Here is a 23707-nt window from a genome sequence, read left to right on the forward strand (position 1 = left end):
AGAGAGAGAGAGAAGAGATTAAGACAATTGTTGAATTTGTGTGATGAAATTGGTGGAGAATAGAGATATTTATAAGAATTGAACATAATTCAATTATCCAAAATACCCTAAAAATGATATATTTTTTAGTTGTTGGGAGGAGTATTTTGGTCATTATAAAGCTATTTATGACTTTACCCAAAAAACCACCATAAACTAGTTGTTATATAGCTATTGGGGGGCACTTATGTCATTTTTCTCCCCCCATAAGCAAAATACATAAATATAGCTGTTAGGGAGGTATTTATGTATAAAAACCCCAAAAAGAGCTGAAACTAGCCATTGGGGAGCTGCGTGTGACACAGCCCCCAGCCCAGCACGACAAGGACCGTCGTGCGAGGCCGTATCGGGCCATGCGTGACACGGCCCGATTTATATTCCACTCAGCCCAACATGAATCCCACTACCCACTTAACCTGATTTATTGATAGTATTTATTCCAGATCCACGGCTATAAGCATCCAAAACTGGCTTAATATAACACAACAAACTTCTTGCACAAAGATCTCTGTACAAAAGCAAATCAACACTTTTCGAGGGCAAAGAAACTAAAAGTGTAAGTGGTGGACTGAAACGTCAAAACGTGGACACCCTCTTTTCCAATATATAATTATATAGCCAACCAAAAAAAAAAGAAAAACCACGGAGTTTAATTCCCATGTCGCAGTTTCATTGTCTGATAGCTAAAACTTGTTATTGGCAAATTGACGCTGACTGCGAATTTCGTTTCCTTAACCGATGGTTTTTGATTTTATCACAAATTTGTTATCGCATGCAGACTCTCAGCAGATAATAGTCATTATTGCCGCTCGTCGTGGCTGTCGCCCCTCCCCCTCGCCCGCGTCCGTACCGTGATAGGTAATTCAACCGGGTGTTTATGTTTTTGTCTCCGGCTAATCCGCCCCCGCGTCCGTCAAGAGACGTTTTCCGAGTTCAAATCAGCCCCCCACAAGGTTGGCTTCTCACAGTGCATCCCATCATGTATTGGAACATGACATCATCATTTATAATATATCAATGTTGGCTACAGAGACGTTCTGGGGGCAATCTTGTTGGGGGCCAATTTGATGGTATCTTTGTTCTAGCCAAGATCAATCTCTGGATTCTTATTCTCTCCATTTTTGTCTGAAACTTGCAGTTTGATCACAGTGTCTAGTAATGGCGACTGAAATTCGATATTTTGAATTGAACACTGGGGCGAAAATTCCTTCGGTAGGTTTAGGAACGTGGCAGTCAGAGCCGGGGCTCGTCGGGGATGCTGTCGCTGCTGCTATTAAGGTCTTTTCTTCCTCCGTTTATCTTTTTTTTTTTTTCATTTTTTTCCCGAAGAAACATGCGGTTACTAGACTCAGATTTTGTTTCTTTTTTAGCAACTCTTCTGCTTATTTTGATGTGTCTTGGATTATAGTAGTCTGATCTGAACATGCAGTTACTACTTACTGGATTGATGCACACATTTCTAGCTCTTTAACTGATTTTGTTCTGTCTTGGATTCTAATAGTCTGTTCCGAACTATAGCAATCGTGACGGATTACTGCTGATTCATTTGTCCTTTTAATTTTTGATGTCTTCGGTGATCCTGGATGCTCCATATAAGGTCGGTTATGTGCTTTACTCTCGGGTTATTGTGCTGTGATTTAGTTCCTCTCGGGTTTTTGTGCTTTACTCTGTTATTATGCTGAGAAGGTTTGAAGGATTACTTGTCTAATTTCAGTTCTATAGCCATGCAACAGTTGTATGGAGGACTGCTGCAAAGGGGAAGGATTAAGCATATTTTGTGAAAGCAAATAAGATACCGTTACTCTTATAAAGAGAAAAAAATGATTCTGTGACTTCTCAATATTTGTCAACTAAGAACTGGTTGAATGATCAAGTGTTTGCAGGCCTACTGGGCTTTCTTGTTTCAGCGAATTCTTTGACTTAAAGGGTAACATGGTCTAGGTTCCAATTTGTTGAACTAAGTGCCAATAAAATCACAAAACAAGAAAACACTTTCGCTCACAGAACAGGTTTTAAGATGGTTCTGCAATGATTACCTACATCCATGGATGAACCCCTGCAAAAAAATTTCACTATACCACAGGTGGAATTACCGAACCTAGCTTGTCCTGCTAGCTTACACACCCATTAAAAAAAGGGAAAATTCCCGATTAGTACCTTGTACTTTGGGCCTAGTGCCACTTTGTTCCCCGAACTCTAAAATGTGACAATTCACCAGAGTCCCCACTCAAATGTGATCCCAACTTTCTTGAATGGAAAAGGCAAGGATTTGGGACTGTTAAATTTTTGTCAACGTTTAAATGGTTGATAAAGAAAATTAAATAACACTCGGAGGGCATTTGTGTCTTTTTTCAAACACCACTTAATGGCTGGTTAACAGCTAGTTAACGGCAGGTATTGGATTGTCACATTTTAAAAGTTTGGGTACTGAATTGTCACATTTTAGGGTTCGGGGACCAAAGTGGCACTAGGCCCAAAGTACAAGGTACTAATCGGGAATTTTCCCTTAAAAAATTTCCTACTTTAATACTATGTCCGACTTCTATACTACGTACGTAACGACACGTGCATATATATACACATACTTGGTGTTTGGCACCAATGCCTTTCACAAGCATTCCATTACTCCAAGAATCAGGAACACTATCCCCTGTTTTTTTCTTAGAAACACATATGGCACTTTTTGAGAAAATGGTGCTGCATTGGCATGGTGATTTCTCAGAAAATGTTTTTTATTTTTTATTTCCTATTTGTTACCATTGCTTTTGCAGTGTTGTGCCACAGAGACATTTTTCAATGCCATGTCAGCATACTGTATTGCTAGCAACATTAAAAAATGAGAAAACACCAAAAAAGGACGTTTTCTCAGACCACAAATTTCCTGATTTCCAAGGCAAGTCTGAGAAAACGTTTTTTTTTTTTTTTTTTTGGGAAAAGCACATAACTAAACATCAGGTGTTGTTTGGAAAGATGGATTTCAGACGTGGCACTGTTTTTCTAAGAAATGGGATTGGTTCCAAACACCAGCATAAAAACTTATTTGGTGGAGATGCATGTTGTCTGGGTGTTTAAAGTGCTTTGACTTTATTTTTATGATGTTTTCATTTTGACTCACAAAAAACTGTCAGATTTTTCAAATTTCAATGCCACATCACTTGGTGATTTAAGAAATACCCCTTGCACGAATTACAAGAGGTAATCATTGCAGCGACGCTTTTCCAGAAAATGGTTTACCAAACAGGATTAAAAGTGTTCCATTTTTTTCCAATGTTGCAAGCTGGTGAAACAGAACACTCATCACATGCATCAGTGCCCAATACCCTAATATTGAATTACTGATATGGAGTTTCTCTAATTAGAAAACCCTTTGAACCAAATGAGACTATATACCCCTGTGTGAATGTACAAAACATTTTTTTAAGGAACTTGTGTTTCTAGGTTATGACTTCCTTTGAATCCCTAGCCATCATAGGATTTTGGAAGAGTCGTTGAATATCCCTGCAAGAAAAATGGTCGTGGTCATACATTATTTTTCTTTCTTCTTTTTTTTTTTTCTTATCTGGCAATCTTTTGCATGTATGTGGACATGACTTGTTATTGTTAAACTCTTCTGCTACTCTGAATCTTGGAGAATTTTATGCATTATGCTCAAGTGTCTAAACAAAAATGTGAACCTGCAATTTCCACCATACCCCAAGGTTGAGCCTTATAGCATTTTTTGGTTGTCTATCAAAATCTTCTGTAACTTTTGCTGTATATGGTTGTAGAAGAAAAAACTAATCTCATAAAGGAAATATTCAAACTCCTTATGTAGTTGTGCAATTTTATTGAAAAAATTTCAATATATTTATGGGTTATATTTTTACCACTAAGGTACTTTACTTTTAGGTAATGAAAATCATGCATGTAATTTAACTGCAGCTGATTCTGTTGTAACATAAGAACCTCACTTGTACAAACATGTTTGAAACCTGTCAAGACAATTCATTTCCTTTGTCTTGACAATGCTGGTGTTCTCTACATGATGGTAAAATAATATTTGTAGTTAGAATTCTATTAAATAGTGAGGTAGGGGTATGAGCTTGTTGGTGTTTTTACTTTTTAGTGCCAACGATGAGTATGTATATATGTGTCACCTTCACTATGAAGTCAAATAATTGACTTAAACCTTTTTGTTCAGCATCCAATTAAAGGCATTTTTCTTTGTTGGTTGAGCACCATGAATCCTACAATTTTTTTCCAGATTCGAGAATAGTGACATTCTCAATTAAAAATGGCTTATACAAAGCTTTGAAATTTTAAAATATCGTTTTGGTGCACTACATTGGAGTCGGTTTATTTTCTCTAAATAGAAATTTATGTAAGTTGGAAGTAAAACATGGAATGGTGTTCATGTTGTAAGTACTAGATAGAATTTCACAATCAAGGGAGAATAATTACAAGAACACCCTTGTTAACTGTTACAGAAAGACCTATTCAAATCTCAAATATCCACCCAGCATATGGTGCTCTCTGTTCCTCTGCCATCCTCTCTCAGTCTTTCTCTTTTCAATATTCATGTTGGTTATGAAACTATAACAGGTGGAATCTTGGAAGATATACACTTATATTATATCACAAAAGACACTTTCCAAATGTAGTCTTAAAATGAGCATCTCTGTCCATTTAATAAACAAGTTCTGTAAAATGTCTCATCTTCTCTAACATTTCTGTTGTTGCTCCAAAGGTGACTTCTATTTTTAGTGTCTATGACATGTGTGTGTACATAGATGAACATATTAAGCATTTTGGACACAAAATCTATGATATGGTTTCCTAGTACTCTTTTTTTATTCATGCTGTTCATATTCATTAGTTAATAGTGAATACTAAATTGACTACTTTTATGTCTCAACACAGGCTGGATATCGACATATTGATTGTGCTCGTGTTTATGCAAATGAGAAAGAGGTAATTGTGATGCATGCTGCTTCATCGCATCAGCCTCAACATCCCCCCTCCCTGTTGCCTCCAATAAACTTAGATTCACTTTTGGTGGTTGAATATATGGAAAAAAAGTGATAAATTCATAGGCTATTCATATTTGGAAAAGCTAAAATTGTTGAGGGTGGTGAACCCAAAAATAACTGTTCACTCTATTAGGGATTGTTCTGTCAATTTACCATCGTTTCTAAAATAAAAGAAGTCATCAACTACCATATAGAATAACAGGTCAATTGTCATCAGAGGAGTTTGGCTCCAATCCTTAACATTCTTTCTAAACTTTTTCCTGCACTTCATTTTCATTACAAGTGCTGAACTTTACTTCCAATGACAGTTTCTGGTTAGTATTTTACGTGTTTAGCATCAAAACTAATAACATAAGAAAAATGGCATGTTTTAACAAATTGTACTATAAAAGAACTGTATATATTAGAAACTTTAATTAAATTTTGCAGCATATTTGTATGGAGAAATGACTCTTGGCTTCAAGAGTAGATATAAATGCATGATTTAATCATAGTAAATGGGATGGGAAGCATGATATAAACTGATTCTGCTCTTTTTTCATGCTTCCCCGCCTTTAAATTTCATGATAGGTAAGCATGAAGATTATTCCATTTTACATATTGTGCTTCTACTTTGCTAGTTTTATATATCAGTTATTTTTTGGTACATACATTTTATGTAATGTAATATATCTGGTCAGTGGTCACATCAGGTATGTATCTTGTCTGACAACGGTATGCCAGGGATATGGCCAGATATCCTGGTATCATATAGATGGTAATCATTCTTTTTAGATAAGAACCAAGGTATTGGCTATTCAGTTGATGAGAAAAACAATTCTCTCTCTCTCTCTCTCTCTCTCTCTCTCTCACTCACACACACACACACGGGCTTGGATCTGCTACCCACTACTTGTTCCCACATCTCTACCCACGGGACATAACAGTTGCACATTGGGAATATCTCCCTTTTCATTCATAGGGAGATGTTCCCAATACACGGCGGCGGTGTTCAGTGGGTATAGATGTGGGAACAAGTAGTGGGTAGCAGATCTGGAGGCCTCACACACACAGCTGGTGGATCAAAGGACCTGAACGTTATACTTGATCTTTAGGATCTCTCTAATAGAACCCAAAACTATAGGGTTCATACAGAAACCAATGAATATAGCAGAGCTAATATGTCGTGTAGACAGCATTTGCATTAAATTTATGAGGTTTAAATTCTAACAATGTTCATCAGAAACAAAAGCAACATGCAAGCATGAACCAAGTACTGGAAATTATCTGGAGATGTGGGTTAGGAACTTTATATGATTGATCAATTATCTAGTAGTACTTGGGCCAATATTTTTACAAGGAAGGAAATAATAATTATGTTTTTCTTTCTTGGATCTACCATGGAAACAGTTTATTTATCAGCATGTATTAGATGATATCCAAATAGAATTTGGACAACGTTGTGATTGACTTGTAATTGTTTTAGATTGGTCTTGTCTTGAAGAAGCTGTTTGGTGATGGTTTAGTGAAGCGTGAAGATTTGTGGATTACCTCGAAGCTCTGGTTTGCCATTATTTCTTAGTCCAAACTTTTGCTTTTATTTTATCAGAAATCGTGGCATTTCTATAGGACTTGTTTACAGGCAGATTAACATTTCTGCTGCCTATTGGTATTTAAATGGATTTTCAGGTGTACTGATCATGCACCAGAAGATGTCCCAGAAGCATTAGATAAAACTTTACAAGAATTGCAGCTTGACTATGTTGACCTTTACCTTGTATGTGATCCAGATTAAACATTATAAGTTTGTTTTTCTATTTTCTTTCAAGCTGTTCTAATTTAAATTTTAAAGTTGGTAATGCTTTAAGGTTCTTGTTATTTATCTATTTTTTGGCACTGGATAAAGCTGTTGCCGTTTCTCCAATTCTTAAACTAGGATAAAGCTTAAAGAAATGACCATCTTTTGGGTTTGCATCACGTGCAATTGTTTCTGCTCTAATATTCATTGTGTTTTTTCCTCCCTTTGTAATAGCACTAGGATGAAATTGTTGCAAGACCCCACTTTATTTGAAATAAAGCTCAAGGAAATGGTTAACTTTGGGATCTGCACGAGCATCTGGAAAATAGTTTGTCTACATATTTCAAGTGATCTGACGTCAAAAGTTCAGCTTTTTTTTTTATTATAAATATAAAAGTTCAACTTTTTCTGCATTAGTTATTGAGTTCGGAGCACTTTGTATGCTAGGGTTTTATGTTTTTGTCAAGATTATCTTTAACAAGGTTGAAAATCAATGACCTAGAGATTTTCATATAAATGGCATGATCCAGGTTTGAATCCACATCACAAATTTATCTATATCCAGAGAGGTGGCCAATCAAGATTGGTCTCTTCCACATCAAGTAATAGTGACACTAATGTTTGATGGCTATTCCCTATGGAAATCCCAGTCCATCAGGGCTATGATAAAAATATTACTGCAACAAGCCAAGGGCTCAGGTTCATGTTAGTTTTAGTGGTTGTGGAAGTGGAAGATACACTCAGGTGATAATTGATTACCTGAGAATGGTGGAGAGGGTCCATGTAGACAACAACACTTTGTGAGAGAGGTGAGAGCTTCGGCATCAAATATGAACATCTTGTTCGGTGGAACCAGAGTTCAGGTATCTCTATAGTCTATAGCAGATAGTCTAGCTAGAGAAGGGGTGGGTGAGAAAGAGCTGTATTTAGGAGCTTCAATCCCAGATAACTGCTTTTCTTTTTTCTATAGTTTTTTATATAAAAAATCATAATAACTCCATGCATCCCAAAAAACTGGAGATGCAGGAAGCCACAACAACCAGCAGTATGATAAAACAAAAGCAGATTTTCTTACTAGATAGTCCCCAGACCAGGAACACCCTGTACTAGGTTTTCCTCAGTGACCCCATCCCTGGCTAAAGCATCCAGTGAACTGTTTGCAGATCTAGGGTTCACTTGAACAAGCATGTCAAGTGAATTGCAAGTGCTTGAGCAGGTTAGTGTTGATAACCGCCTGACAATCCCCTTTCAGCATCTTGTCTCCACAACCAGGTTAGTGTTAACAATTCAGCTTTAAGAGAAATGTCTTCAGCGACAGTCCTGGTAAAGCTAAGCAAGATGTTCCCTTCACGAACTATTATCACTTCCAATGCCTGAGGTGGCTGGGTTATCCAGGCAGCAACCATCAAAGTATAATTTCTTTTCCCCCTCCTCATACACCACTCAATCGGCAACCCTCTGATGTCTTCCACAGAGTACCCTGCTAGCACTTGCCATTCCTTCATGATCTCATCCATAGTTACACCATTGAACTCCTTTTCTGTCAAAACCTAGCAAGCGTTTCTAATTGTGATGAGCCCAATCAAGAGCTGTACGCTCAGTTTCTTTTCTTTTCTTCAAAATTCTAGCATTCCTTTCACCCCATAAACTTCCTATTACAGCTATTATAGTGCATTGCCACAGAATTTCCCCTTTTTGGTATACACATGTGGTAAGTTGCAAAGGAAATAGTTTTGTAATACTAGCAGGCAGATACCATACCTCACTGAAAAGAAGGAAAAAAGTAGTTCCATACCTGAGATGCAAAAGGGCAAGGGATGAAAAGACACTTCACACTTTCCTCATTCGATCCAAGGACACACACAAGGGGAAAGAGACCATGTCTTCCTTTCCCATCTTTTGTATATTGATTTTACCTTTTATTCTGGAATCTGGAGAGGCTTTCTATCTGTCTCTTGCACGGGCGCCATAGGTGATTGTTTCTTCCTTTCTTCTATGTTTGTTACTAATAAAACTCTTTGATCTTAATGATAAAAAATGACATGGAATTGTTTTGCTTCTTTATAGATGTTTGTGAGTTAAAGTTGCTGATTTTATACACACTAACCAATGCTGGAAACTGTCTATATTCGTTTTGTGTAGATAGCAATGTATGTTGATTAATGTAACAATGCCTTCCAAGTCATAATTCAAATAGATGGTCATCTAGTTAAGTCTCACTGCTGCACTTGAAAAATATGTTCCCTGTTTGAGGAGTTTCAGAGAATGCATTATTACTGAATTTAGGGTTTTAATAAGGGGATGTTTACAACTTAGAATTGTCTCACCCCGTATATAAATAATAAATTCTTGTTATGACAGAATATTATAAACGTTATTACTTTCAAGAGTCAGAAATAATTCTATACATGAAATTCTTTCTGAATCAATCTTATGCCTGCCTCATATTAAGTCACATCTTTTAAATCTCCACTTTTTACTTGGTAAACTTGAAAATGGCTAGGCCAATTTTCAGGTTCATTGGCTAAATTTTGAACAAATTGATGTGATCCTTCTTTAAGCCTCTTTGACATGTCTTTTTTAGTTCTATGTTAGTTAAACATAGTTCTTATATTATGCTGTCACTAACTGGGGTTACTAAATTCTTGAAGATTCATTGGCCAGTCCGCATGAAAAGGGGAGCTGTTGACTTTAAGCCTGAAAATCTTATTCAGCATGATATTCCCAGCACATGGAGAGCAATGGAGGCACTCTATGATTCTGGCAAAGCTCGTGCAATTGGTGTGAGCAATTTCTCTACAAAAAAGTTGGGGGATTTATTGGAGATAGCACGTGTTCCTCCTGCTGTCAACCAGGTGGAATGCCATCCTTCATGGCAACAGACCAAGCTACGTGCATTTTGTAAATCCAAGGGAGTGCACCTATCTGTGAGTAGGAAATTTTGAGCAACTTGATTTTTGGTGAAAAACAAAAAAACTTATGTTGCTCTCATCTTTTAGTTATCAAATCTTTCATCATCATTTATTTTGATTCCATTTTCTTTCAGGGGTATTCGCCATTGGGTTCTCCAGGAACACCATGGATAAAGAGTGATGTTCTTAAGCATCCTATTCTGAATATGGTTGCAGAGAAGCTGGGCAAGACTCCTGCCCAGGTGGCTCTTAGATGGGGGCTTCAAATGGGTCACAGTGTGCTCCCTAAAAGCACCAGTGAAAAGAGGATGAAGGAAAACTTTGATGTTTTTGATTGGTCCATACCGGAGGATTTGTTTGTCAAAATCTCTGAAATTGAGCAGGTATGCGGTATGCCTTTTATAGCAACAAACATATGCTATTTTATTATCATCTGCATCTGTCAAGGTTGTTATATAATATTTTGTGTCAAAGCTGTTATATAATATTGAGCAGTCAAATTTCAGTCCACAGTTTCTGAACCTCCCAAGTAATTTTCTTTTCAACTGTTTATTTTAAACCCGTTTTACCTCCAAGAATTTGTTGGGTAAATGCTGTCATGCTCACTACGTTATGTTTCCATTTGGTTATAGTGAGGACATTAGCAGCATTATACCCACCAATAAGAAAAAGGGATAAAGGAAAATGTTGTACTAATGATATGATTTCTAATTGTGCAGGCAAGGCTGATTAGAGGAACTTCTTTCGTACATGAGACCCTAAGCCCTTACAAAACTCTTGAGGAATTTTGGGATGGTGAGATCTGAGCAGATGCCAATTCGTGGATGACTCTTGTTAGTCTTTAACTCTTCCAACTCTACATCCTTTCCTGAGATGAAACCCCAGTGGATATTTTCTGTGTTTGGAACAAATTAAACTTCCAACTTTAGACCAAGCATTAAAATATTTACTATGATAGATAAATAGATTGGCATTATTAAATGAACAGTCGGCATCACTTTTGTTTGAACCATAATGGTTGAATTTGCTCCTTTTCATGTGCTTAATATGGTTTTAGGTCCAAAAAAAGGATGGGGGCCATTTATACTTTTCTCTGAAAAAACATATGGTTTTAAGGCCTCTGACCTGATTCGTAGTAGTTCTTGCAATGAATTTGGTTGGTTCCCATGGCTAGGGCTACATGCTCGGCAATAACCATGGGGCTGGAATATGCTCGGTAGTATGGGTTGAAAAGACCTACAGACTGATGCTTACTTTGCTGTACTTCAACAACACTTTGTCACCTCTACACATGAAGACCATCAATTTAACAAGATTTACTGCAAAAAACCATGAAACATCAGTCTAATCCGCCGAAACCAGATTAAGGGAAGGTTAACAACGAAACGGAATACAAAAAGCAAATAACAGGTGAAACAAAGAGATCAGAAATCAAGTTTTAATTCTAGGAAGATTTAAAGAAATTTTAAACAAAACAAGAGAGTAAAAAAATAATCAGAAAAAACCATACCCTTAATTGCAACAAAGAAAACATAGATGGGCTACTAAAAATATTTCTTAGGAATTCCAAATAATAACAAAAAGGGAGTGATCAATTAGAAAACCCCCAAGATGGAGAGAGAGAGAGAGAGAGAGAGAGAGAGAGAGAGAGAGAGAGAGAGAGAGGATCTGTATATTAGATTAACATGTTCCCATGGTCAACCAGCTAAAATAAGATGATGAAAGATAAAACCATTGAGACTTGGCTTCCGTAAATGATCTCCTCGATAAATCCTTGGTCGCTGGAAAAGTAGAATGGAAGATGAGTCGGAAAACAAAGATTTGCATGAGGCATTGCCTTGAATATCTCTGTCGTAGATTCACCATACAACCACGAAATTCCGGTTAACATGTATTGAAGACACTCTGGAAGTTACTGTACTGCATAAATTGCTTGTTAAATAGGAACCATTAGTACTACGGAGCGTCGAAAATCCCAGATTTCCCTTTGGCAAGAAAATGATCATCTATGAATACAAGATATATCTTATCAGCAGGGATTCTGATAATTTTTACGACCTGTTTTTGAGAATTTCGGTGTTTGTTCTAAAACCATGAGGACAGGAATCTGGGTTTCTTCTCTTGGTTTCCCATTACCTCTCCGGGAGAAGTGGAGGTTTCGCTTTTAAGCTTTAGAAGAGGAGAAGATGGGGAATGAAATAACTTGGTCTGGTGTTTTTGCTACATCATACCCTCTTGTTCCACTAGACTATCAAAAAATCTCTACTTCATCATCTTAGAAGCACAGTCATAGGTGTTTAGTATTGTCGATACTTCCAAAATTTAGCTCATAACCATAAACGAGACCTTTTAATTCCTCTGTTATAATAACGACTCATGTTTGTGAGAGGGGAGGTCTTAGTCTTTAAAAAGAGAAGCACAAGGTTTGATGGGTCCATGTTTACCCACAATTCAACCCCAATAGATTTTCACATGGTATTAAAGCCTGTTTGATCAAGTGGTTTAGTGTTTAATCCCGTGGTTTTCATTATAATTAATTAAATTTTAGTATGATGTGCCTGTGTTTATCCACAATCACGTGAGGGGTAGGGCTGCAAACGGATCGGATCAGATTCGGAAAGGGCATATCCGATCCGATCCGTTAAGAAAATTCGAACTGGCCAATCCGATAAAGATCCGTCAGATTTTCAAAAGCATGATTTGAATTTGAATTCGAATGTATTATCAGATATCCGATTATAAAATATAAAATACAAAATTATATTAATAATATATAGAATATATATAATATGTAAATAATATATAATATATAATATTTTGTAATTAATGGACTGGTCCATCCAATCTGACCCGATTTCTTAGGATCAGGAGGGATATACAAATCCGCCTCTTAACGGGTCGGTATCGGATTTGAATCGGATATGATCCGACTTATTTGCAGCCCTAGTGAGGGGGCATGTTAGAGAATAAAACCTACTTAGGGAGTAGTAGGGACCTCACCCAACAGCTTAAGCTTTTAGGTTGAATGATTCCTTTCATACACACAACATATACCAAAAATAGAGGTGCAAATAAAAAGACAAACAAAAAAAGTCTGATTAATTTAGCGGGCCCCGTGCATGGCATGGGATGAGGCACCCCAGTAGCGGGGCAGGTTCAGGGCGAGGCACCCATTCCTTGTCAGGATGGTGAATCCCCAAATTTTCCTCACCTTGAGGCAATCACCTAAAAAATCTAATTTATGGATATTTTACAAATAAGATTGTGGAAAGTTGGGGGTATTTTAGGAATTGGATTATGACAATTTGGGGGTATTTTATAAATGAAATTATGGGATCTTAGGATTATAAGAATATGAGAAAAACTTAGAGATATTTTAAAAATCAATATTAAATCTATGAATATTTTATTAATTTACCATTGAGTTCGGTGAATTATATGCAAACTTCATCCCTAATTTGGGGCAAAAATATTTTCTTTGTCCCCACCTTGTCTCGGTCCTGTCCCCGTTTAAGATTTGAGAAAACTCACCCATTCAGGATGGGCCAGGGTAGGGCCCAAGTTTTATAGATAAAATTTTCATCCCTACAATTCTAATAAATTTCTATAACTAATTAACTAACATTAACTTAAATAATAAAAAATTATAATATTTTATGATAATTTCCAAAAAAATTATTGAAATTACTATTGATTATTAGTAATATATAGTAATTAATTATTTATAATAACAATTAATTATTTACTTTTTAAGTCTAAATTATTTACTATTAATCAAAGTAAATGCAATTATAATAAAAGGAAAATTCCCGATCAGTATGTAATTTGACTCGAGTAACAATTTGGTCCCAAACTTCAAAATGCACAATCTAGTACCTCAAATTGTGGCAATCTGCTACCCGGCGTTGGCCATCACGTAAGATCAAATAAAGTTTAAATAATTTCATAATGCCGAAACTAATCTTTACGATAACATTTAGACCATTTTACCCCTTTCCTTTCTTTTTACAAGACTGTTAAATGTGTGAAGAAAAATCAGAAGTCCAATCACCGAAGAAATCGAGGCACTAGTAAAGCTTTCTCTGGATCAATTCGTCGCTTCTGGACTGCTTTTTTCGATGTTACATCCGTGGAAACTCCATCCCAATTCTCAGATCTCAAAAGGAAGATCCAAGACAACTTTCTTCGTTTCCTTTCCTTCAACTATCTCTCTCAAATGCAAGAAAATAACAGTTTAGAAGAAGACAACTTCTGCTCTGCTTCGTCTTTTCTCCAACATATCCCTTTCATCAATTTGAAATTGAAGGAGAAAAACTAGAACAAGAGTACTGATGAAGGAAGATTTGGCCCGACCTTATAATCACTCAACACGTGGCAAAGGCAATAGCTCGGCACAACAGCACGCCCGAGGCGTAAGCTCTGAAAGGAGGAACCAGCGGTCCGAACTCCCTACGAGGAGCCCGAACTCCCCGCAAGGAGCCCGAGCTCTCCCTTAGGCCCCGAGCTTTACAAACACAAAGGGCAATAACCCGAACTGGCCTGCCCCATGGCAGTTCAGGACACACCTCTATCTGAACTCAAGACTTCACCTCGCTCACCACTCCAGCACTTCGCCTCTAGGACACCGAACTAAACAAACGTACCATGCCTGACACCGAGGAAGTCCGTATTCAGGGGCGGCGCACCTGACTGACTTGGGATCTGACGCTTAACAGCCGCACTTCAAACGACCACCTGCCACCGTCATCTCCAGTTACAGAGACGACTCTGACAAGGAGCAGTGATGGTTCTGTCCCAACAGAGGGGATGACACCTGAACTGGCAGAAGCACATAAATAATCATACCCGACCTGACAGAAGCCTCGGAGTGAGTGCGCAAAGTGGTTATAAAAGGCTCCGTACCCCCCAAGAACAAGGTATGTGAACTTTGCGCCATCTGGTTTTATCTTGCCTTTGAGAGAATACTAATTTGAGCTTCGGAGCAATCTCATCGGGTTCCCCCCTGGAGTTCCCTCATCTTCTCCATTTCAGGTTTCCTGTAGCTCCGCTCAGAGGCAAGGCCATCGACATCTAGGACCAGCCGGATTGCACACCATCAATTGACGCCGTTTGTGGGAAAGCTTCTAAAAGCCTCCCTCTAAAACTCTCATAATCCCCTCTTCTTCCAAAAACTCCAACACCCATGGCTTCTTCCAGCAATGTCGGACGTGGCACGGAGACGAACACCACCGGGGAACAACTCCAAGTCCCCATGGTGTGCATCGGATAGTTCACCATCCCCCTTCCGGTGGATGGGATCCCTAACTTGAATGCACCACAAGAAGTGGTGCCCGTAAACCTTCCTGCCATGAACATCCCTCTTCCACTCCCTATCAAAACAACTTTTGCTGAACCAACTGTTATCCCCCTGGCGACCCGCCAGAACCAGTTCGACGACCTGATACAATGCATGCGGGGCAATGCAAGCCCAAATGCAACAATTCCAGCAACATCAACTCCAGCAGCACCAAATACTACACCACCTCTCTCAACATCACTATCAGCAGCAGTTCCCCCAACTACCCCTGAACCAGTCACCGCTTCCACCTCGGCACCTTGCTCCGAAGCCGGTTAAGGCCTCCCCTTAGGGTGGACGCCCTCACCAAGGAGAAGCCTCCCAACTCCAGAACCCCCTAACAGCCAGGCCTCATCCCCAGGCCGAAGGGAAAGGAAAATCACCCCCACCTCGCAGCTCGCAGGCGGGTCGAGAACCTCGCCCACAAAGTCAGTACCTTGGTGTTCCAAGCCTGAGCTCCTGCTCACAGAGAACCGATTCAATGCCCTAGCAGCAGACTACCAACATTCCGGGCCCATCGAGCTCAGCAACACAGAGGCCAACAGCACTAGTACCAGGCCCACTCAACAACGAAGGCGTCGACGAAGCCGCCGAACTGCCACTTGTGTCCTGCCCGAGCTCAGACGTAAGTAAGAGATGAGCTCGGACGAGGTAAAAGCTGCCCCAATTCTCTCAGTTCCTTCCCCCCTTGCATCAGACTTCAAGCTCCCACCTTTGGACAAGTATGATGGGTCCTTTGACCCCAACGACCACATCGATGCTTTCCAGTCCCAAATGCACCTCGCTAGGGCCAGTGAATCATGCATGTGTGTGGCCTTCACCACCACCTTCAAGGGGGTATCCCACACATGGTACAGGAACCTGGCCCCCGGGTCGATAAAATGCTGGGCCCAGTTCGTGCAGGTCTTCAACGCACACTTTGTCACCAGCAAGTAGTGCCCCAAAACCGAGGAAAGCATCTTCGGAGTAGTCTAGAGAAAAGGAGAATCCATTCGGGGCTACATCAATCGGTTCAATGAAGCATGCTTGTAGATATCGCGATTAGACCCGGCAGTACAACTCGCGACGACCAAGAGAGGAGTAACGCACAAGGAGTTAAAATGGCACATGGTAACCAGCCAACCCGTGATCGTGGCCGATTTCCTCAAGCTTGCGAACAAATTCATGAGAACAGTGGAAGAAATCAACCAAAAGACCAAAGGCGGGGTCGAGAAAAGGAAAAGAGAAGGTGAGCCCTCCAACCCAGGTGATAGAAGAAACCCAGCCCGGGAGGCAAAGCCAAGCTAGCAGTCCCAAGCTCCCTTGGCAGTTCAGATGGATTACACGCCGTTAAACACGAGGCGAACCGAGATCTTGATGATGATCAAAGACGCCCCATACGTAAAGTGGCCACCTCGCCTAAAGGGTAATCCAAACGAGAGATAAAAATTTGTACAGTAGTTTTCATAGAGATCATGGTCATAGTACCAAACAATGTAATAATCTCCGGGACGAGATAGAGGGACTCATCAGTCGCGGATACTTGAGAAATTTTGTACAACATAATAATAATAATAACAATAAGGCAGATTGGCAAGGGGAGCATGGAAAGGATGCCCCCGAATCTAGCAGTAGACCAGTCGAAGCATTGCAACGATAGCCTCCGGAAGAGAGGCCAGTTCGGGGAACCATCCATGTGATAGTGGGAGGTTCGGTGGTAGTAGGGTTTACTTCATCAGCAGCTCGGACATCGAGGCTGCTCGAGAAGGACAGAACCCTCCAAAGAAGCCAAAGACAGAAGAACCGATCTTCTTCATGGAAGACGATGCGCGAGGTGTCCACTACCCCCATGATGATGCGCTTATCATAAAACTAAGGATCAGCGGCTTCGAAGTCAGGCGCGTACTTGTGGATTCAGGTAGTTTGGCAGACATCCTCTTCAAGTCGGCATTTGACCAGCTACAATTGCAGAGAAGCAAACTGAAGCCCGCAAACACTCCTCTGGTGGGCTTCAGTGGAGAGGAAGTCAGGCCCCTCGGGAAGATAACAGTACCTGTGGAAGTCGGCACATGGCCTTGTGCGGTCAGACTCAACCACGATTTCTTGGTGGTCGCGACCCCCTCCCCATACAATGCCATAATAGGGCGGCCAATTACACATATTCTGCAGGCAGTGGTCTCCACCTATTATCTGGCAATGAAGTTCCCCACAAACTTCGGTGTGGGGGTAGCGCGGAGTGACCAACTTGAGTTCCGCAAGTGTTACGTTGCCGCCCTGAAGGGAAAAACCAAGGCAGACAACGACCTCAAGTTGGAGCGGCCTACGGAGCAAGGCGAGAAACGACCTTCACCCACAAGGAAACGGTCGCGATACCAACCTCGGCTACGGATCTGACTCGAATGCTACAGATCGGTGCTTCCGTCAAGGAGCCTCTACGAACTGAACTGGTGAGTTTCTTACTTCAAAATTTAGATATTTTTGCATGGTTCGCTACCGATATGCCCGGCATTGACCCTGACCTTATAACTCACAAACTTAACACTGACCCCGCAATCAGACCCATTAGACAAAAGAAACGCAACTTAGCCCCGGAGCGCTGGACGACGGTCGATGAGGAGGTGGAAAAGCTCATCGCAGCGGACTACATAAGGGAAGTTCATTACCCGAGCTGGGTAGCCAACCCAGTACTGGTGAAAAAGGCAAATGGCAAGTGGCGCATGTGCGTCGACTACACCGACCTGAATCGGGCTTGCCCAAAAGACTGCTTCCCCCTCCCCAGAATTGACTGCCTAGTGGACGCAACCTCGGGACATGAGTTGCTAAGATTCTTGGACGCCTACTCAGGATAAAACCAAATCAGGATGGACCAATCCGATGAGGAAAAAACCAGCTTCATAATCGAGTTCGGCCTGTACTGCTACAAGGTTATGCCCTTCGGACTGAAGAATGCTGGGGCGACCTTCCAAAAACTTGTAAATAAGCTATTTCGGCCCTTAATTGGCACCAAAATAGAATGTTATGTAGACGACATGGTCGTCAAGATACAGTTCTCACAGGAATTAATACAAGACTTAGATTCTGTCTTCCAAATTCCGTTTCAATTTAGCATGAAACTAAACCCCAACAAATGTGTCTTCGGTGTCACCTCGGGTAAGTTCCTAGGGTACACTGTCAATCGGCGCTGATGGAGCGCGATCCGGCTGGTCTTAGCTGTCCGCTGCCTTGCTTTCGAACGAGGTAGCAGGGATCCTGAAACGGGAGAGATGGGAAAGCTCCGGGGGGAACCCGGTGTAAAGGCTCCGAAGCTCAAGTTAGAATCTTTCAAAAGCAAGGTAATACCAGATAGCGCAAAGTTTTTGCATACCTCTCTTATCGGGGGGCAGGGGGCTCTTATAGTCGCTTCGCGTACTCGTCCTGAGGCCCTTGTCAGATCGGGTGTGATTACTCTGGCGCTTGTCAACTCGGCTGTCGTCCCTTCTGCTGAGACAAAACCGTCACTGCCTAACCGTCTAACTGGAGATGGCGGTGTTAGTGGCGGTGGCAGGTGGCCGTTTAGAGTGCTGCTGCCAAAACGTCAGATCCCAAGTCAGTCAGGCGTGGCACCCTCGGGCACGGAATTCCTTGGTGCCAGGCATGGTACGACTTGTTTGGCTTTGGTGCCTAGAAGATGATGCGAAGTGCTGAGCGAGGTGGTCTTGAGCTCGGAGGTATCCTGAACTGTAACAAGGTGGGTCAGTTCGGCGAAGTCTATCCCGAGCTGTTACAAGGCGGTCAGTTCGGCGAAGTCTACCCCGAGCTGTTACAAGGCGGTCAGTTCGGCGAAGTCTACCCCGAGCTGTTACAAGGTGGTAGTTCGGCGAAGTCTATCCCGAGCTGTTACAAGGCGGTCAGTTCGGCGAAGTCTACCCCGAGCTGTTACAAGGTGGCAGCTCGGCGAAGTCTATCCCGAGCTGTTACAAGGCGCAGTTGGGCGAAGTCTACCCCGAGCTGTTACAAGGTGGGTTAGTTCGGTGGAGTGTGCCCTTGTTGCCGCCTAGGGTTGACCCCTTTTGCCGAGCTGTCGTTTCTGCCACGTGTCTCATAATAAAGAGGTCGGGCCAAATTTTCCTTTATCAATTGCCCCCCACTCCTTGCGCCGAGGGCCTTGCCATGGTGCGGGGAGTTTTCACGAGGTGGTTGTAGATTTGTCCCATCCTTCAAACCATCACTGTACGAGACGCTTTTGCTAGGGTTTTTTCGGTTTTCGAGAAGGCTGGAAACGTGCCTTACTCAAAAATGCTGGTGGTTGTGACCGTGCGTTTCAAATTTCAAACCAACTCGCGCCGCTGGGACGTGACAACGGGTCATTTCAAAAAGGCACGCCACTGCTGTACGTACGCCGTCGATTGTCAGGGAGACGTGCGGCGCGTCATATTCGAAGAGATGCGTGTCGAAGTGACGTCGGTTTCAAAAAGACGTGCTGACGTTTCGCTTTTTTCGGAAAGACGTGCGCCAATCACGTCTCGACTTTAAGGGTTGCGCGGTTGGTAAGAATGTGGGCCGTTGGATCATCTTCAGTCTGCACGGTCGATTCTTGGTTACTGTAGCTATAAATAGTGGGGGACCCCGGTTGGTTTGTCACTTCTGCGGTTGTCTATCGAGTTCGCGTCCAACCTTCCAACTCGCGTCTCTCTTCCAGCTCGCGTCAAGGCTAGTTATACAGTCTTCACGGTTCTTTAGCTTGTTCTTCAAACTTTCCGGTGAGTACTTTCTTGAACCTATCTTTTCCCCAATGTCTAGCTTTGATAGCTCAGACGATTCTTCGAGTAGGGCCGACGTAGGTTCCACCAACCGAGCTGTGTCCCCAGACTGCCTCAGTGACACCGAGGTGGAGCTTGAAGACTATGAACTAGTGGGCCGAGTTGCTTCGGGCAGTTTGGTGTCTACCTCCCGCCGAGGTCAGATGCTAGACAGGTTTGGTCCTTCGACCATGACGCCGGAGGGGCTTCAATCCATACTTCTGTCCTACAATCTTCCTGGGGGGTACACATATTTCATTCCTTCGGGTAGATTTCCTTGGGAACACGGTCCCAACGAGATCGTGATTTTTCGAGAGCAGATCGCCGCAGGGTTGCGACTTCCTTTCCATCCCCTCCTCGTCGAAGTCATAAACCACTTCGGTGTCACCATTGGCCAGCTTCATCCGAACTCTATTCGGAACCTGGTGGGGACGATATCCCTTTTTTGCGAGTAGAATTTTCCCTTGGATTTAGAGATATTCTCCTCTATCTTGATGCTCAAGAGACAGGCGGGTCCTCTTCCTGGGGGGAGACGGGCGTATTACCTTACTCCTCGCCAGGGTTTTAAGCTTTTGCACAATCTCCCTAACAAGGTCCCGGCGTGGAAGCGGGACTATTTCGGCGTGCGAAGTGCACAAGGATGGCCCTTTCAGACCGGGTGGGGTGAGGCCGCTCCCGACTCGGGCGTAACTCTTGATAAAGAGACGGTGAAGGGTCTCCGGCAGTGGGCACGGCAAGGCTTAAAGTGCCACCACTACTTAACGGAGGCTAAGCTTTTTGCAGCCGGCCTGAGTTCGGGTAGGTTTCTGGCTATGTGGTTTCTTGCTTGCTCTATTCCTTCATTTTTTCTAATGTCGAACTCGTTCTACAGGTGTGATGGATGCGGAGAGAACTCGCGGCGGGCGTTTGTTCCAAGGTATGAAGAGGAGGAAGCGGGTCGCTAAGTGAACTCGTACCGAGCTGCCCCTGGATGAGGAGCCCCAAGCCCCAGACCATACGACAGAGGATCTGCCCAGGGAGCCCGAAGTGACTCCACCGGTGCACGAGACTGCCAGGGCGCCTTTCGTTGAAACCACTCATACGGGCGCTCCTGCGTACTCAAGTGCTCCTCACTCCGGGTCTACTCATACGCGGGCTGGGCCCTCAGGCTCGGGAGCTCAAGGGGAGTTTAGGAGCGTGTTGATGCCGAACTACACTCTTCAAAAGAGTAGGGATGCTACTTTCCCCGAGGAGGTCGCGGCGTGGACCGATCTTCCCTTGAATCAGGTCGCTTGCCGCGCCGTAACACATGCCATGGTGGTAAGTGAGATTCCGTCTCCCTTTTTTATTCTGTTGCTTCAACTGTTATTTGCTCACTTGTTTCTTTTGGTAGGTGAATTCTTCAATTCATGCCTTGGCTGCCCAAGTGGAGAGGAGCTCGCGACAGGCGTGAGCTGCCGAGGCTGCTGCTCATGCGGCTGAAGAAGCCTTCCGTGCTGCAGAGGCAAATACCCGGGCTGCTGAGGCGGCTGCTTACGCTGCTGAAAAGGCTGCTCGCGTCGCGATGGCCATACAGGCAAGGTCTCAGCGTGACGCCGAGGCCATGGGGGTAATTGTCAAGCACATGGCGGACTTGAAGTTGGATTTGCAGCATCAAGTCGAGTATCTTCAAGAGGACATTAGGGAGAGAACACAGATTTTCTCCCAAGGCATTGAAGATGCCAAAAAGAAGGCAGTTGAAGACTATATTGCCTCCCCGCGTTTTGACGATCTGATGGTGGACTCTTACAGGAGGGGGTTCAAGTTGAGCCGGTGGATGATTCGAAATACATACCCCGACCTCGATGTAAGTGCCATAACAACTTCGTGCATAACAGGTCGAGGTTGGTGCGTAACTCGTCTCCGTTCGTCCGATCGTCGTATGTTTCTAATCGCAACGTTGTTATTTCGATTTCCACCGGGATCACCGCTTCAGTGCCGTAGGTGAGGTTGAAGGGGGTTTCTCCTGTGGCTGCTTTTTCGGTCGTTCGGTGAGCCCATAAGACACTTGGTAGCTCTTCGGCCCACAATCCCTTAGCTCGATCCAGACATGCTTTCAGTCCGCGCAGGATGGCTCTGTTCATTACTTCCGTCTGACCGTTTGCCTGTGGGTGCGCGACTGACATGAAATTTTGCCGAATCCCCATGTCCTGGCACCACTCTTGGAACTTGATATCCTCAAACTGTTTGCCATTGTCGGAAATTAGAATCCTAGGTAATCCGAAGCGACATACTATGTTCTTCCAAAAGAAGTTCTGTATGTTTCGGGCCGTAACAGTTGCCAGAGGTTCGGCTTCTATCCACTTCGTAAAATAATCTACCGCAACAACTAAGAATTTTCGCCCGCCTGCTGTTGGTGGGAATGGCCCGAGGAGGTCGATGCCCCATTGTGCAAAGGGCCACGGGCTGGCGAGGTATTTGAGGTCGGAGGCAGGTTGATGGTGGATGTTAGCGTGCTTCTGATACTTGTCGCATTTTCTGACGAGCTCGGCAGCTTCTGCTTTCATCGTTGGCCAGTAGTATCCTTGTCGAAGTGCCTTTTGGGCAAGTGCTCTGCCCCCCAAGTGTCCGCCGCACAGGCCTTCATGAGTGTCGCGGAGTACAAACTCGGCTTCGGTAGGTCGCAGGCACCGCAAATAGGGGAGCGTGTACGACCGTCGGTATAACCGTTCGTCTATTATGACATATTTGGCCGCCTGGCGCTGCAACCTTTTGGCGGCATTGCGTTCTACAGGGAGGGTTCCGTCTATCAGGAAGCTTGCGAGTGGATCGATCCAGCTCGGCTCTGCTTCTAAGATGGGAGCGACCTCCTCTGTCCCCCCGAGAATACTAGGCCAAGGTAAGTCCTCTATGTACACAGTTCTCATATTGTTGTGACTCGTGCTGGCTAACTGGGACAGGGCGTCGGCCTCAGTGTTTTCAGACCTCAGGATTTGCCTGATGATGTGTGACCGGAAGTTGAGCAGGCTTCTTTTATTTTGGCCAAATAAGCGATCATGGAGAGATCGCGTGCTTCGTACTCGCCGGTAACTTGGTTTACCACGAGCTGAGAATCGCTGCAGATGACCAAGTGTTTTGCCTTCAACTTTCGTGCTAGGTCCAGCCCGGCGATTAGTGCTTCGTACTCTGCCTCGTTGTTGGATGCCGCAAACTCAAAGCGTAGCGCGTACTCTACTTTTGTGCCGCTCGGGCCGCACAAGACTATTCCAGCTCCGCTGCCTTGCCGATTCGAGGAACCATCCACGTGAAGGATCCAGGGCTCCTCATCCCAATTCGCTCTTCGCCTGATCAGGAGAGATGCCACACTGGATGCTACTTCACGGGGTTCAAACTCTATGGGCTCAGGAGCTCCGGTTCGCCGTAAATGGGGACCTCGGGCTTGACCTGTGGGGCTTCGTGGCTGAAAGTGCACTCGGCGATAAAATTTGCCAAATCTTGGGCCTTGATAGCGGTTCTCGGTTTGTACTGGAGATCGTACTCGCTGAGTTCGATGGCCCATTTTGTCAGTCGACCGGAGACTTCGGGTTTGAGTAAAACTTGTCTGAGAGGTTTGTCAGTTAGGACGATGACTGTATGAGCCTGGAAGTACGGGCGGAGTTTCCGAGCTGCTATTACTAGGGCGTATGCTAGTTTTTCTATATCCGGGTACCTTGCCTCTGCTCCCTGCAAAATCTTACTAACATAATATATGGGTCGTTGGACCCGGTCTATTTCCTTTATTAGTACCGAACTGACCGCCTCATCGCTCGCCGAGAGGTACAGTTGTAAGACCTCGCCCACCTCGGGCCGGGCTAAGGTTGGTATACTAGCGAGGTAACCTTTTAGTTCGTCGAACGCGAACTGGCAGTCCTGGGTCCATT

The 23707-nt window shown here is 43.1% G+C and overlaps 1 protein-coding gene across 7 annotated transcripts; it reads left to right on the plus strand.

Annotated features, from left to right (window-relative positions):
• Window positions 1-583: 583 nt before the first annotated feature.
• LOC148868786 (NADPH-dependent aldo-keto reductase, chloroplastic-like) lies at window positions 584-10746 on the plus strand. 7 transcript variants are annotated; one of them, XM_088969258.1, is made up of 9 exons: window positions 674-897; window positions 1178-1317; window positions 1541-1636; window positions 4939-4989; window positions 6514-6590; window positions 6717-6804; window positions 9477-9752; window positions 9872-10120; window positions 10457-10746. In XM_088969258.1, exons 3-9 carry the CDS (start codon window positions 1604-1606, stop codon window positions 10541-10543), a joined length of 861 nt encoding a protein of 286 aa, XP_088825384.1. In that variant the 5' UTR covers window positions 674-897; window positions 1178-1317; window positions 1541-1603; the 3' UTR covers window positions 10544-10746. The 7 variants fall into 7 exon arrangements, with proteins under 7 accessions (XP_088825380.1, XP_088825381.1, XP_088825384.1 ...); XM_088969259.1 differs by having other exon boundaries at window positions 721-992; XM_088969260.1 differs by having other exon boundaries at window positions 864-1109; window positions 1189-1317.
• Window positions 10747-23707: the final 12961 nt, after the last annotated feature.

The sequence above is a fragment of the Nelumbo lutea genome, chromosome 2 (genome assembly GCF_056320005.1).
Source record: "Nelumbo lutea isolate HS-2025 chromosome 2, American lotus-T2T, whole genome shotgun sequence".
In the NCBI taxonomy this organism is placed as follows: Eukaryota; Viridiplantae; Streptophyta; class Magnoliopsida; order Proteales; family Nelumbonaceae; genus Nelumbo; species Nelumbo lutea.